The sequence below is a fragment of the Adiantum capillus-veneris genome, chromosome 9 (assembly GCF_014529385.1).
Source record: "Adiantum capillus-veneris isolate H3 chromosome 9, ASM1452938v2, whole genome shotgun sequence".
Taxonomy (NCBI): Eukaryota; Viridiplantae; Streptophyta; class Polypodiopsida; order Polypodiales; family Pteridaceae; genus Adiantum; species Adiantum capillus-veneris.
Genome location: NC_140939.1, coordinates 119,954,403 through 119,969,768, shown reverse-complemented (window position 1 = coordinate 119,969,768; position 15,366 = coordinate 119,954,403). Strand labels below are relative to the sequence as shown.

General features: G+C 41.1%; 1 protein-coding gene and 1 long non-coding RNA gene across 3 annotated transcripts in view; one reads left to right on the top strand and one right to left on the bottom strand.

The window, feature by feature from the left end:
• The window catches only part of LOC147451080 (uncharacterized), a 117,843-nt gene that overhangs the window by 17,595 nt on the left and 84,882 nt on the right, over positions 1 to 15,366 (top strand). The gene's annotated exons all lie outside the window — the stretch shown is intronic.
• Positions 4,008 to 15,366, bottom strand: part of LOC147451081 (single myb histone 1-like) — an 87,231-nt gene continuing 75,872 nt past the window's right edge. The window contains exons 4-7 of one of the 2 annotated variants that reach the window (XM_086520036.1): positions 4,907 to 4,990; positions 4,717 to 4,837; positions 4,431 to 4,633; positions 4,008 to 4,330 (exon numbers count right to left, since the gene is read on the bottom strand). In XM_086520036.1, coding sequence (XP_086376162.1) covers positions 4,328 to 4,330; positions 4,431 to 4,633; positions 4,717 to 4,837; positions 4,907 to 4,990 — 411 coding nt within the window. In that variant the 3' untranslated portion in view covers positions 4,008 to 4,327. The remainder of the gene's footprint in view (positions 4,331 to 4,430; positions 4,634 to 4,716; positions 4,838 to 4,906; positions 4,991 to 15,366) is intronic. The other variant, XM_086520035.1, reaches the window with a different exon arrangement.

Below are 15,366 nucleotides of genomic sequence, written 5' to 3'. Positions count from 1 at the left end.
TATGCCTGCTCCATATTCATTGTAAAGATTATATGTACTAGCTGCATCCCCTTCTCACTCATTTGATACCGTATTGTGTTCATGTGCATGGGCATTTTGCTCTTTGTTTTTTGTGTCTCCTCCATTTGGTTTGGCTTCCCGAGTTGTCTCGCTTTCACCTTCTTTTGAAGGCCTTCTGTCCATATTAATTGGTCTTTCCCCTCGGTTTGACTCAGTAAAGCTATCAGGATGTTATTGTCATTGTTGTTTTTCCCTTTGTGTGTTTAGAAGAACTGCATCTAGGTCTATCTCAAGTATTGGCATACATCAATGCTAACATCCGTCTATCTTCTTGCTCGCATACTTCCTGCATTACTCCTCTAGGCACATTTCTCTTATCCAACTTTTGGTATTATTAGTTTTAATATGGATTCTTCTATTGAGCTCTTGGATTGTTAGTCTTTGGTCTACATAATCATGTATGGATCTTGCACTCCTTAGCCATGGCCTTCCTAAGAGCATACTATATACATAGTGGACATCCAGAACCAGAAAACCGGTTTTGAACTTCTATAATCTCATTCTGATTTGAAGGTTCTCAATACGATCACTAGCTTGGACAATCCTTTGGTTTACCATTCTACTTTTGAAAGGAGAAAGTTTCACCACCAAAATCCCTAGCCTTTGTCTGACATGCTCCTCCAAAATATTGGCTCTCGCACCGCCATCCAGAATCATCCCTGACAGTGGTTCCCATTGTTTTCTAATCTTGTAGTTGATCTGGATGACTAGTACTTTGTCATCTTCAATTTCAGATAGATTCACTACCATTGCGTCTGACTCTCTTTTGGATTCTTTCACGAACTCTACAATATGTTTTATCGTGTTTGTTCCTAGAACTTCATTCTAAACTGGATAACCTCCTTTTGAAAAAATTGTCTTCGCAATGCCATGATTTTGCTAGCCTCCATCGCCTCTTAGTTGATGGAACCTTTTGTGGAGATTATTGTTGTTGCTGAATATTTTTTTTCTAAATGTATATGGACATCTAGATCATTCTTTTTGTTACCTTTGAAAGTGAGAGACACAATTTTTGGATCACTAGATTGTTCACTGTATTTGGATTTATGATGACCTAATTCCTTTTATTGGCGTTTGAATTTATCCTTGTGATGCGACTTCCTCTCCCGATGTCTATGCTTGCTATGATGGTATGTCTATCTTCCATTTATCATTGTAGTTATCATCATTCTTTGTTAATGTGTCTGGCTCATTGCCTTGACGAGCTTTTGTGCGTAATCTTGCTTGTTTACTATGCCTGTTGGCATCACTAACATTAGTGTAAACCTGCTTTTACTATGCCTGTTGACATCACTGACATCAGTATGAATTTTTTAATTGTCTTTCCATCTGAATGTCGAGATCCATGTGAATGAGAGCATCTCTCAACTCTCTTTGAATGTCCGGTCTTCTTGAATGTGCTGAATGTTGAGAGGCTCGATGTCGTCATCCCCTCTTCTCCTTGGATTGAAATTAGTTTCTTCATTCTGAGAGCATGGTTCTGCATCAGAGCTTTGCTAGGACTTCTCAGCTACTATGTTGATATGGTCTTGGTCTTCAACAAACATTGCAGTATCTATCCTTCCTCGGATTGGACGATGTGATGGCATGGCGAATAAATGATCGACTCTGAAATCTAAGTAGGAGACTGGTTCCTATCAAAAGCTTTAGCTCACCATCATGATCACCAAAATGAAATGAATTGATCACTTGCTATCCATTCTGAGATTAGAATTCCAGAATCAAATCCCAAATATCGGATCACCTAGAATGAGCAAAAATAAGCTTTACAAGACCAGACAAAAAACTTAAACAAATAACTGAATTGAACTGAAAGACTAAATTTAAATGATATGAACTGAAACAACAAGAATTTAGATATCCAGATTCATGACTAGTTCAAAAGTACAAATAATATTGCACTTAGTGCCCAATTACAAGATGATAGAAGAGTTTCGATATACTGCGCTAGATACAAACATGCTCTTGAGAAAGACACACATCCAAAATGAAAGTAATGGCTCTTAATTATAGGTGCCGATACTAGGTTCTGATTGACTATACAATCATATAAACTCTAGTAACTACTAGTAATTCTGCCATATAACTCATAGAAGCGCCTATTATGAAGACTATCTCTAGGGAAAGGTTCCTACTATCTACATCCTCACCCACGTTTCCCTTGAATCACTGCAATGCTGCCCTCGAGCCTATCTCTGCCAAGTCTCACTTGCTACCTGCACAACTATTATCTTTGTCTTTCGACTTGCAATCACGGTCCCTTTATTACTTGTAGAATGCCACGCTGCTTATGTCAGTCAACCCACCTTAACTCTATGTGTGTACCTGCTATAGGCATTGGTGTTGACACCTAATGCAACACCCATACACCTACAACAACGATTGTGTTCGGGGGATATGTGTACTGCACCCTTATGTGTAGAGCATGTTTGTGTTTGCCTCCTACTTTAGTGTGAGGAGAGGATTTGTGTGCCTACACCCCACGTATCAAGGGGAGGCAAATTTGTATTCCTTCATCCTGGTTTGTCTTTGAGAGGAGGTAATTTGTGTGTGCTATATCCTTTTGTAAACAATACCCACAAGGAGAGGGTTGTTGGGGTGTGGGCATTGTTCAACTCTTTGATTTCACAAGTTAATCTAATGCAACCACTATGTTCGTTTCCAACATTGGTTCATCGTGCTATCCACCAAAACCTTTCAACATCTTAGCCTCCACGGTCCTACATATACTCTCTGAATATTCGGGCATCTTTTTTGTTGCAAAGCGCTCTAAGAGCATGAGTGATGAAAAACCTTTTAAAAGAGGACCGGCCTTCTAAACTCCATAACTCAATCTCATGTTGTCTCGTGTTAATAATCTTCTCCTTAATTTGGTTATAAGCATGTTAGTTTGAATATGCATCTAGAAATGATGCTTCATTATGCTCCCAAGAAAAGTAACCTATGCTAGGACGAGTCGATACCTAAAGCAAGCTATCCTTAGATTTCAAAACTAGTTGCTCTTGAGAAGGAAGAGTGAAACCCACAATATCACCGCTTGTAGCCCAAGGGGTAACATTGTCAAAATAGGATGCATAGCAAGGGCAAATGGTAAAGGGCTTAATGGACAACACATTCGAAAAAACAAGAAGATAAAGAATGGAGTGGTAACCCTCTGTTGAGCATAACGGTAGATGTGGAACCTTGGCCATATATATATATATATATATATATATATATATATATATGTATGTATGTATGTATGTATGTAATCGAGGTGATCCAATGCCATTTTTGCATCCAATTGAATCATAACCAGCTTTTGTTTGGTAGGACACACAGAGTTGACTACCATTTGGACGTTTAATGTATTATGCAAGATACTCTTGCCTTACATAGTCCGCTGACATTTGGACATTTAATATATTATTATACTCCTGCCTTTGATGAGCAGATACCAGGCAAGATGCACTACATGAGGAATGTGTTTCTGTAATCTATTCGCCAGCACCTTTGGTCACAGCTTATACATGCCTCTGATCAATGAAATGCACCTCCAATGTATAAAAGACTTAGGGGATGGCAACTTGGGTAACAATTAGACAATAGAATTCTCTCTCTCTCTCTCTCTCTCTCTCTCTCTCTCTGTGTGATCCTGTAGAAGGTTTTTTCCCACATGCGCTGCCGTTCCCCCAGTGATTATGCTCACCACCATGAAGCATCTTCCGCACGCACTGCCTTAATTTCCTATTTCTAAAGCCCAATTAATCCTATTTGATGCTTTGCAACAAAAATTGAATCAAGAATCTTATTTGTGAGACGCTCACCAGCTAGAGCTAACCGTTTTTTCTGTAATCTGTGATTGTCTTCTAGGGTTGTTTGAGTTACCTCTCTAGAGAGAGAGAGAGAGAGAGAGAGAGAGAGAGAGAGAGAGAGAGAGAGGCCTCCCTCTGCACCACGCCCACCGCTGACTTAATTATGTTCTTCTATACAAGAAGAGTAAACGTTTCTCAAGTGAGGCTCTTAGGCAGCATATTATATAATATATATATGTATATTTATTTATATTGAGGAGTGAATGTACGAATTACAAATGTTGGCCAACAAAGAAGGGCTCGGCTCTTGGAGTGTTTTGGTTTCATAAGAAGAAGGCAGCTGATGCTGATGCAGATGCAGGGTCGGGAAGGAAGGCAAGGAGCTACCAAGCACATGAGTCATGACCTCTCTCTTTGCTTCCAATAACTCCACAAAAGCTGCTGACCTTCCTGGCCTCAGCATGTAATGACATTCACTGCATGCACACCATGACAGATTGAGAAATCACACAAAGCAAGCCACCGCCCTCTAGCAAACAAACGGAAAGTCGACATGTGAAGAAGAGGAAAAGTTACATTACAGCTTCTTGAGCGGCCTGTGGCCAATGCTGCAGCCATTTCAGCTGCAGCTTCAGCAGATTCCCATTCAGCTTCTGCAATCTCAGCTACCCTGGCAGCTTCCTCAGCTGCTGCTGCAGCTACCTCTGCATCAGCCACTGCTTGCGCAGCTATCATAGCTACCTCATTGGCAGCCATGTTTTGGAATTTCACAGCTATCTCTGCATACACCCAATTTTATAAACATGATTGTCACCTTGTGCATCCAACTACTTTGCGTGGACTATGCTGTGCGTACGCTTACCTTCACTTGCTTGACAATCCAAGTGTGCTCTCTTTTTAACAGCACCTCCTTGGACACCTTGCTGTTTATGACTTTCGTCCAGCAGGCCAAGATCCCGTGTCATGCTATAATGTCGCCTCATCTGCAATTTCTGAATCAACATAATGCGTCCACATCAAAGTTTGACAACCAATAACTATTCCTTGCTTGCCTTAATAAGCTTTCCCTGCTGTATTAAAAGCTTAAGCTTTGCCGCAAGCAGTCTTCTGAAGTTGGATGGAACAGGATAATGACTCTGCATTGTGATAAATCCACAGAACTCTCTCTCTCTCTCTCTCTCTCTCTCTCTTCCAAAGAAAGGGGCTAATTTCTATAACTTGAATAATCCCTCCGAATGCCCAAATGGTGCCCATTCTCACTCTGCATTGTGATAAATCCACAGAACTCTCTCTCTCTCTCTCTCTCTCTCTATGGTGCCCATTCTCACTCTGCATTGTGATAAATCCACAGAACTCTCTCTCTCTCTCTCTCTCTCTCTCTCTCTCTCTCTCTCTTCCTTCCAAAGAAAGGGGCTAATTTCTATAACTTGAATAATCCCTCCGAATGCCCAAATGGTACCCATTCTGAGGGCAAGTACAAAAGTGTTGACAAAGCAGGCCCAAAGGCAACAACCTGAAAAACTGTATACAACTAGCCATATGGCAAAAACTGTAAGAATTGAAAAACCAGGAGCAAAACCCACTCTCTCTCTCTCTCTCTCTCTCTCTCTCTCTCTCTCTCTCTCTCTCTCTGGTAGACTTAGAGGGATACCAGCAGACAGCAGGATATGCCGCTTATGCCAGTTAGAACAAGAGACAGAGCTACATTACATATGTCATTGCACAGTGTACTATGAGATACGGGGCCGTTTCCATTGCTTATTCAGAGAGGGTTTCGGTCCTTTCTCTAGGGTCATGAATTATGAGGATCAGAGATGTCTTGGGCTATATCTACTCGAGTTACAAACATAGAGACACTTTACTGGGGAGAGATAGAGAGAGAGAGTCCCAGAGACAGATTACAGATTTCTTTTCACTAGATATGGGACAGCTAAAGGAGCAGTCATCATTGCAGAGATCGGCCCACACTCATTCGGCCACTACAGGCACTCTCATCGACCGAGCACTGGAGCTACAGAGATCAAGACAGCCACGATTGAGGACAGGGGCTACGCAGCATCGACGGAGACTACAGCAGAGGATTCGAGCCATACTCTCTCGATATCCAGAGTGCAGATGAGGATGGATTCTAGTAGTAGTAAAATCAAGTCTGTACTACTAAGTAGTGGGACCCTAAGGATGGTCACGTCAGCCTGTTCTCAAGGAGCTGTACACACCAAACATATGCACAAGGATTCAGAGTGTAGAGTGGTCTGTAGGACTTATATAGGATGAACCAGGGCAGTGGAAAATAATGCCACGTAATCGGATCCTCTGACACTGTAACATACGTAGTGGTGCGTACCCACCATCACAAGAAACCATGGTGGCGCTCCTCCGCTGCCCGGGAGGAGCCGACTGATGACTGCAAAGAGCGTGAACTAGCTCTGTCTAGATACCACTAAGTTTATCCGCAGAAGTCGAAGGCTGATCACCAGTAACATGCAAGTATCTAACTGCCAAGGTCCTTGGTCAGAAGGACTGTCAACCGTACATCTACACGACTTTCTAAGCCGGAATTTCTGCCTTCAACCATCGGATGCATGCCAAGTCAGCACTCAGAATTTTGGAACCAAAGGACGTAATCATTTTCTTCCACATCAGAAAATTGTACCCCTTGTGACCTCTGACCAGCCAATCATTGGCCCCCCTCCCAAGGACGCTTGAAGATCGAGAGGACCAGCAGTGTCCTTTCCGGCTCCCCTGCATAGCTCGTCAAGGTGAGTCGTGACTGCAACTGTAGCGAAAATGATCTTCCACAGGCGTGACTCAAAAGCATGTATAGTACCTGGCAACACGTCCAATATGCCCCATCTGTAGCTATGATTCGTCAAGAGGAAAACGGGATCCTCTTTTTCCCATGTAATAGACTTGAACACCCCAAGCCAAAGATCTACAGCAACACAGGTGAGAAAATTGCAAACAATAGAGCGCGCACGCGAGAGAGAGAGAGAGAGAGAGAGAGAGAGAGAGAGGCAGGGTTCCGCTTCCAGATGCACTGGCTTCCCTTCCAGTATATCTTTACTACTGCTTCACAAAAGGTACAATGTCCGACAGTCCTCTCTTCAAAATGCTCCCAAGCCAATCTCTTGAGAGAGAAGCCTTGGGTCTATATTTAAATGTACAAGGGGGCCCAAAAGCAGGGCACCCCCAAAAGCTGTGACCTCTAAAAAGCTAGCACCAATAGAGGCTGTCCGTAAAACACAAAGATCCATACATGCCACGTCAATAGTTTCGCTATGGGCTGTCCGTATTGAAGTGCCAGATCAGCAATCTCTATGCTATTTGGGTACTGGATTTGTCTTTAGTGGGTTTAGGCCCCTAGCCGAGCTCTGCAAGTTGGTTAGGGTTAGGTCTTTAACCCTAACCCCTTTTGGGCCTCTCGCCCAGAATTTGCAAGTTAGGCAATGCCACGTCACAAATTTCTGACATACCCCTCTCTTGAAAGGATTGTAATCGCCCTCAACTACACCTGCAAATCAGACATATGACAAGACTAGTTCAGCTAGCAGTGACTCCTAAGTACTGAAGTACTAGACTGTACACATCAACACTTGCAAAAAGATAACAGTCACTGAACAATCACATCATTCACATCATTATCCCCATCGAGACCTCAGATGAGAATCATGATCATTGTAACTTATTTAGCAATCACATCCAACCCGCATTGATCTTTCCACAGATGTCTTGATCTACTAAATCTCGTTACTATGACATTCACATCACCCGTCCATGACTAGACAAAATGTTGCAATCATTTCATCTTTCCGACTCGTACTCAAACAACACACACATGAGACAGCACATGTAACAAATTCATTTTGAGGAATTCCAATTTCAAATGTACATCTTTTCATAAAGTCATGCAGAAAAACATTAGTCATCCTGTCAGTATCTCTGAAATCTCAAAGAGAAATCGGTAACTTTATTCACATTGAGGTAACCTGTGACAAAGGAGTGGAGTAGCTCCCCTCTTGTGTAGTCCGCACCACACCACATTCAACCTATTGATTCATTGGTAACTTTCAGAATAGTCAAAGCTAAACCAAAAGCTTGAAGATAAAGCTCTAGTATCTGAGGAGACTTTGCTAAGTCCTCCTCCATCCACTTGGCATTAAGAGCCGGATAATTCTTGAACTTGACCAAATATATGCGGTTCAGCTTACCTTTCACTTTCCTTTCCTTGTGTGCAAGGACCTACTCTGGAATGAGAATATCTTCCGTCTCTTCCGGCTCCTTGTCCATTGGCAATTCACCTTTGAAAGGTCTCAAGAGTTTCACATGGAATAAATTGTAAATCTTCAAAATATCTGGTAGCTTCAGTCGGAAGGATACATCATTTATCTTTTCTTGTGCTTGGAAGGGCCCATAATATAGCATACTAAGCTTTGGAAAAAGCCTCTCCTTACCCTTCCGCTTTGGTAGGCCTGCTTTTTTAAAGCGGAGTAGCACCCAATCATTTTCTTTCAATTGCAAGTCACGTCGATGCTTGTCTGCCACCTTCCTATACTGTGCTTGAGACTTCTCCAAAGCCTCCCTTACCTTGGCAAAAGCAGTATCTAGATCCTGTGTATACTGATCTGCTTTAAAAATCTTGTCCTTGGTGCTCAGAATCGGTGGAATCTTTCTCACACCCATGATGATCCCCAATGGTGCCTTCCTCGTAGAGGTATGAACTGTGTTATTGTGAGCACATTCCACCAAAGGCAAGTACTTCTCCCACTTGAGTTTTATGGTCAGAGATATAAGACTTCAACAAGTCCAAACAACTCAATTGGCTATCTCCAATTGCCCACGTGTCTGTGGATGAAACGAGGTCAAGAAGTCAAGGCCGGTTCCTATATTCTCCCATAATGCTCTCCAAAACAAGATCGTAAATTTGGGGTAAAGATTCATGCATGCCATGTAATCGGAAAATCTAAGAGACATACAACTTGGCTAAGTGATCAGTTTTCATTGTCTTCTTTATTGGAATCAAGTGAGCCTGCTTGCTGAATCTATCAATGAATTTCGAAATTCTATCATGCCCACTCTGAGTCTTAGAACGGTCGAAGAAAAAGTCCACTGCTATACTCTCCCAAGGTCGGTTTGGAATGGGTAAAGGTTGTAAGAGTCCTTGTGCTTTATGTGTGTCAAACTTGACCTTCTGACACACCAAACAATTGCATACAAACTCATCCATATCCTTTTTGAGTTGAGGCCAGTAGAATACTTTTTCACCCCTTTCAAAGTACTCTCAACACCTTTATACCCAACATAGGTGGACTATCACACATTGTCAACACCTTCTACTGCAAAGCCTTAGTGACACACAACATAGTCTTTCTCATTAACACTAGTTTGGTATCAAAAAGGAGAAAGAGTGTCATTTTTCACGAATTTAAATAAAATGGTACATAAAATCTAGGAAACATGTCAAGAAATGTGCTTTTGCAAACATATAAATCCAAAGTGCTCATTAAAATTATAATCTGTCACTTCTGTACACAACCTCAATAGTAACTACACTCATGAAAAGCACCTATGCAAAACAGCAATCAATGTTTCACTAAAACTCCTACTCTAGTCTAAGAAAAATAAGGGCAGGGTGTGTGCAATAATCCATGGTAACTACTTATATATGTGTTCCACATTTTTGCGATTGTCATGTGAAAAAGAAATTCTTGTGACTAGAACTAGATATAGAAAGTCGCGTGGGTCAAATATACAACGTTTACGAATTCAATTAACGACCACTTAAAACATTCAATTCATTTGAATTTGCCATGTCTTATGATGCATATATAGTATATACTAGATCTATGACTCCATTGCTTAAGGTGATACTGTTTGATAGTTATGCAAGCCACATTTGGTGATTTATGTCATATCCTAAATATTGTAATTCCTATTTTATATTTATCAAAGAATAGCCTTAAGATAAAGTCCACTTTTGGGTTTTTTAATTATCTCACTTATTTGTATACAAACACCTCATGGACACAATTGGGAAATTTATATATACACTTCCATTAGTTTTCCATAGCAATCTTCTTTTTTTTGGCAAGAAATTATGCGCCATAAATTTTTTTATGAGCTTAAATTACAAGAAACCGGTGAGTTTGAAACCTTGAAAAATGCTTAGTTGATGTGTATCTGCCGATAGATACATTATAGACCTTAAGTTTTGCCCCATAACTTCATCGTGTTAACAAAAGAAGCCTTGAAAGACCAAAATTTTCCTTTGCTATAATAAGGTTTTCCATGTCCATACACCTTAAAATCTATGCAACATCTTATTTTGATGATAATTTATATTCAATTTATCGAAATTATGTTAAATTGCACCAAATTTTTATGATGTTTTAATCTTAAACTTATCACCATAATCTTATTTAGTATGAATTTTGGCAAAATTAAAATTTGTCTATGTTTTTCACCTCAAAATTGACCTCTAAGGTATAAAGGTAACCTATAAATTTTTTTACTCGCTTCCAAGTTGCTGGAAAAACAGGTTACTGTGTCTCGAGACACTTTAGTGTCCGATTACAAAACTAGTGTTAAATAACCTTCCTTAAAAATAACTTATAATTGTGTCCCACTTTGTATCCACTCAAAGATGTCTGTAAAATCGGAATCTGTAGCATACTGATCGATCATATCTTCAAAGTTCTGATCATGTATCGCCAAGATAGGCCGATACCTGTGGCGTTTGAGACAACACATCTGCCATCGAGTTCTTCTTTCCTGGCACGTGAACAATCTAAAAACAAAACTGGTAAAAAGTTCGCCCATCTCATTTGCTTATCTAAAAGCTGCTTCTGGGACAAAAAGTATTTCAAACGTTGATGATCTGTAAACACTTTGAAATCTACTCCAAGCTGGAAATGTCTCCATTGAGTCAAAGCGTGTATTATTGCTAGACAACTCCTTGTAGATCTGTGCAACCTTCACTGGTGTAGAGAACATTCTACTCTCATACACTATGACATGGCCCTCCTGCATTAAGACCGCTCCTAGAATGCTACCACAAGCATCACACTAAGTCTAAAAATTTCGTAAAATCAAAACAGGACCAATCGTCAACTTTTCCTTAAGTCTCTTGAACGCTGCAAATTCTGAGGGTCCCCACATAAAATGGAACCCCTTTTTGAGTCACGGTATGTAATGAGAAATAATTTCCGCAAACTTTCAAATGAACTACCTCTAGTAAGAGCATAAGCCCAGAAAGCATCAAACTTTGTGTTCATTCATTAATTTTGGCCAATTACCAATGGTTTCTATCTTGGCCGGGTTCTTGTGTACACCTGCTGCTGAGACGACGTGTCCCAAAAAGTGTATCTTTGACAGGAAAAACTCGCTCTTTTTCCCGTTAACCATCAATCTGCGTCACCGTAGTGCCTCAAAAACCTGTAAGAGATGGTGATGATGATCTGCTTAACTCTTGGAGAATACGATAATGTAGTCAAAAAAGATGCCCACAAATGACATGTACTCTCTAATAATCTGGTCCATCATCCCGTTGAACGTTGCAGGAGCATTTGTGAGACCAAAAGGCATCACCAAATACTCGAACAATCCGAAGGATGTACTAAACCGGTCTTGTATACATCTCCAAGAGCGATCTTGATTTGATGATAGCCACTTTTCAGATCAATTCTACTAAAACATGTAGAACCTTGTAGTCAGTCGAGTATATCATCGATCCCTGGGTATTGGAAACATGTTTTTGAAGGTGATTTCATTGAGAGCTATAAAGTCAATGCACATTCTCCATGATCCATCTTTCTTTAACATAAGAAGCACTAGTGAACAATACGGTGATGTACTCGGCTGTATTAAACCCTTTTCAAGTTCTTTCACTTGGTTCATGATTTCCTCATTCTGTGCTCTGCTTACTTTGTAAGGTGGCCGGTTAGAGGACGTATTAGATCAGTCATGTAATCTTCAGGTCTTGCAGGATGTAGCTCTCCAGGAAAACCCTCAAAGGAATAGTCGGCTTGAGCTTGCAAAAACTCTTGTCGTTCATTTTCTAAGTCTGACTCTTATCAAGTTCATTCACATAGATCGAGTATACAAAAAGATTGGATTCATTCATTGGAAACAACCAAAGCTGATACAAGTTGGACGGACTCGTCCTTTAATTTTACATCAATAGTAATTTCTTTGTCTTTTTCATCCTTTAATGTGGCCTTTCTTGCCCAATAGTCAACCACGACGCTGTTCTTGTGGTATCAAGGGATGCCCAAAAGGACATTTCATTCTTCCAAAGGCGTGATGTAGAAGTTCTTGTGCCCTAGCTACCCCTAACAATGCAACCAAAGTTTGCATATGATAGGTGTAATGGTGGCATCTCTCACTAGTGTAGTTAAAATTGCCTCCATCGATGGCCCCATTTCTTCAAGAATTATTCCAAGTCAAGCCACCAATTCCGATGAGATGAAGTTGGCCTTGGCTGATCCATCCAAAAAGATAAGGGCCTCCTGATTGCGTACTTTGCTCCACGCTCTGTAGGGCTCCGTACTCACATCTATCTGCTCTGGACTCGCCCCCAAGAAATCTGGAACGAATCGTGCCTTTGTCTTCCCTTTCTTTGCACACTCATCTGCCGCTTTTCTTTGGTTTGCTGCTCCTTTGGTGCTTTGTTAGGACACTTTGCAATAATGTGTCCTTGCTCCCCACAACCGTAACACTTGCCCTCTTTATAGCACTCTTCACGCTGCTCCACAGATAACTTTGGGCCGGTGGTTTCTTCTTTGTTGCTTGCCCTTGTTTTTGTTAGCATTTAGAAAAATCTTGCCTTTCTTGCAGTGGACACTGGTTTTTGTCAAAGGAAGAGGAGCTCTCTGACTTGTCTGATGACGAAGACGACGAACTCGGATCATCCTCAAAGCGAACACACTTCTTGGATTTTCTTGCTTCCTCGAAAATAGATTTCTGACCCAAATATCCTAGATAATCTATTGAACGGCTCTTCTTTCGAGAACTCTTGGTAGTTGTTACAGGCTTGGACACTCCAAGCGAGCAATCAATAGCACCACATGAACAAAAATTGCAAAATCATTGAGCTTTGCTAGAGAGAGAGAGAGAGAGAGAGAGAGAGCACAGCAGAGTTCCACACCCAGAAGCATTGGCCCCAGAGACTGGCACCAGTTTTATTATTATGTCGCAATGGTACAGCTCCTGAGAGTCCTTTGCTCTTTGACTCTACGTCTAGATGCTCTACAGAGTGAGGCCTTGGGATCCTTTTAAACACTAGAAGGGTTGCCTAAAAGCAAAGACCCAAAAGCACTTAATCCCCAAAAGCATCTACCCCCAAAAGCTAGCGCTAGAAACTACAAAAAGGAGCCAGCCAAATTGCAAAAATCCGTATAACCTGCCATGTCAACACTGCAACGCAAATTGTTGAATTCCGTACAGCTTTGCCACGTCAACAGTCAATGCATTTTACAGAAATCAGCCTCAGACTTCAAGCTTTAGTTTTTAGGGTTTTGGGCCCCTCCGCTAGTGCTTCATAAGTTGGATGGGAAAAATCTTTATTTTTAGGACCCTCGCCCAATCCTTGTGAGTTCAAAACTTCCTCTGATTCTTTAGCTTCAATTTTTCTTTTAGTTGGGCATGCCACGTTATCACTTTGTGATATTCACCCCTCTTGAAAGAATTATAATCGCCCTCAATTACACCTACAAAAATAGCCAAAGGACAGAAACTTTCTTTAGTAGACACTGACTCTATGTACTCATGCACCAAACTCCACCAATCTAGCACTTCTACAAAGACATCAATCATTGATCAATCACATTTTTGTGGAGGGTCTCAGATACAAACTCTAATCATTGTAACCATTTAGCAATCACATCCAAACCACGCTCATCTTTTCACAGATGTCTTGATCTACCAAATCTTGTTACTATCAGATTCATATCCTTTCATTTCACATGTCAAACAAGCAAACCATGCCCATGACCATCCCCACAAGACAATACATCCACATAGCATGTAATTCACAAAATCAGACACTTAGTTCACACTAAACATCGTGTTTCAATCATTCAATCTAGCAATCTCATTCTGTCCAGAACTCTTGATGCACCTAGATCACTGTGCAGCCATCTCATCCTTCCGGAACTCTTGATGCACTCACAACAATATCCAGTCATCTCATCCAAATAGACATCTTGATGCACTAGAATCTCATTCAGTTCACGTTCAGTTCACTTAGCCATCACATCCAGATCTCATTGATCTCTAACAAATGTCTAGATGCACTAAGTTCCAATAATTCATCAGACAAAATGTTGCAAACATTTCATCTTTTTCTGGATGTCTCTAGCAATACACACATGAAAGAGCGGTAAGAAGTACGCTTTGTAGTTGTTGATTACCTTACCACGTGGTTGAGACAGGGACAGTTAAAGAGGTAAATGCTCATACAATTGCCCAATTTGCCTTTGATTGAGCACACATAAAAGAGTGGTAAGAAGTACGTTTAGTAGCCGTTGACTACCTTACCACGTGGGTTGAGGCAAGGGGTTGTTAAAGAGGTAAATGCTCATACAATCGCCCAATTTGTCTTTTTGATTGTATCTGTTACCGTTTTCAAGTGCCTTGGCTGATCATTTCTGATAGAGGCCAAGGATTTCTTAGCAAGCGGATGCATGCATTGGTTGAGAAGTTGGGTATTCAGCTTCGATTTTCGTCACCCTAGCTTCCCCAATGCAATGGTCTAGTGAAGAGCACCAATGGGCAGATCATCAGAATGCTAACAAAATATGTGTACAAGCAGGAGACAGAATAGGAAGCTAACCTTGAGAAATGTCTATGGGCATACAGGACATTCTACAAGGTGGCTACGAGTTTTACACCATCAGAGTTGGTTTACGGTAAAGAGGCGGTGCAGCCAGTGCATGCACAATTAGGAGCTTTGAAAGATATGTGGCGAGTCAATGCCACTTACTAGAATGTTTTGTAGGACCGAATTGCTACTCTTGAAGCCTTACAAAAGAATAGAGAGGTGGCAACGGACTATTATGTGAAGCAACGAAAGAAGCGTGTTGCGAAGTTCAATCAGGACCTTCCAGGTAAAGGGTTACAAGAGGGCGACTTGGTGATGAAATATGAAAGTTACCTTGATTTTACTTTCCGAAAGAAGTTTGAAAAGAAATGGACAGGTCCATACAAAGTGCCTAAAGCTTTTTCTGATGACACCTATCTATTGGTGCGGGCGAACGGCAAGTTTCTTAGGCACAGGGTGAATTGTGTGCGGCTTAAGCTGTACTTTGATAGAGAATTAGTGCCTGTTGTACATCAAATTATGGCCAAGGGGGTTGGGCAACCAACCTAAAGAGAGGGAGCATGCAAAGCTGTACTTTGATAGAGAATTAGTGCCTAATGTACTTGATAGAGAATTAGTGCCTAATGTACATCAAATTATGGCCAAGGGGGTTGGGCAACCAACCTAAAGAGAGGGAGCATGCAATGGAGATGAAGC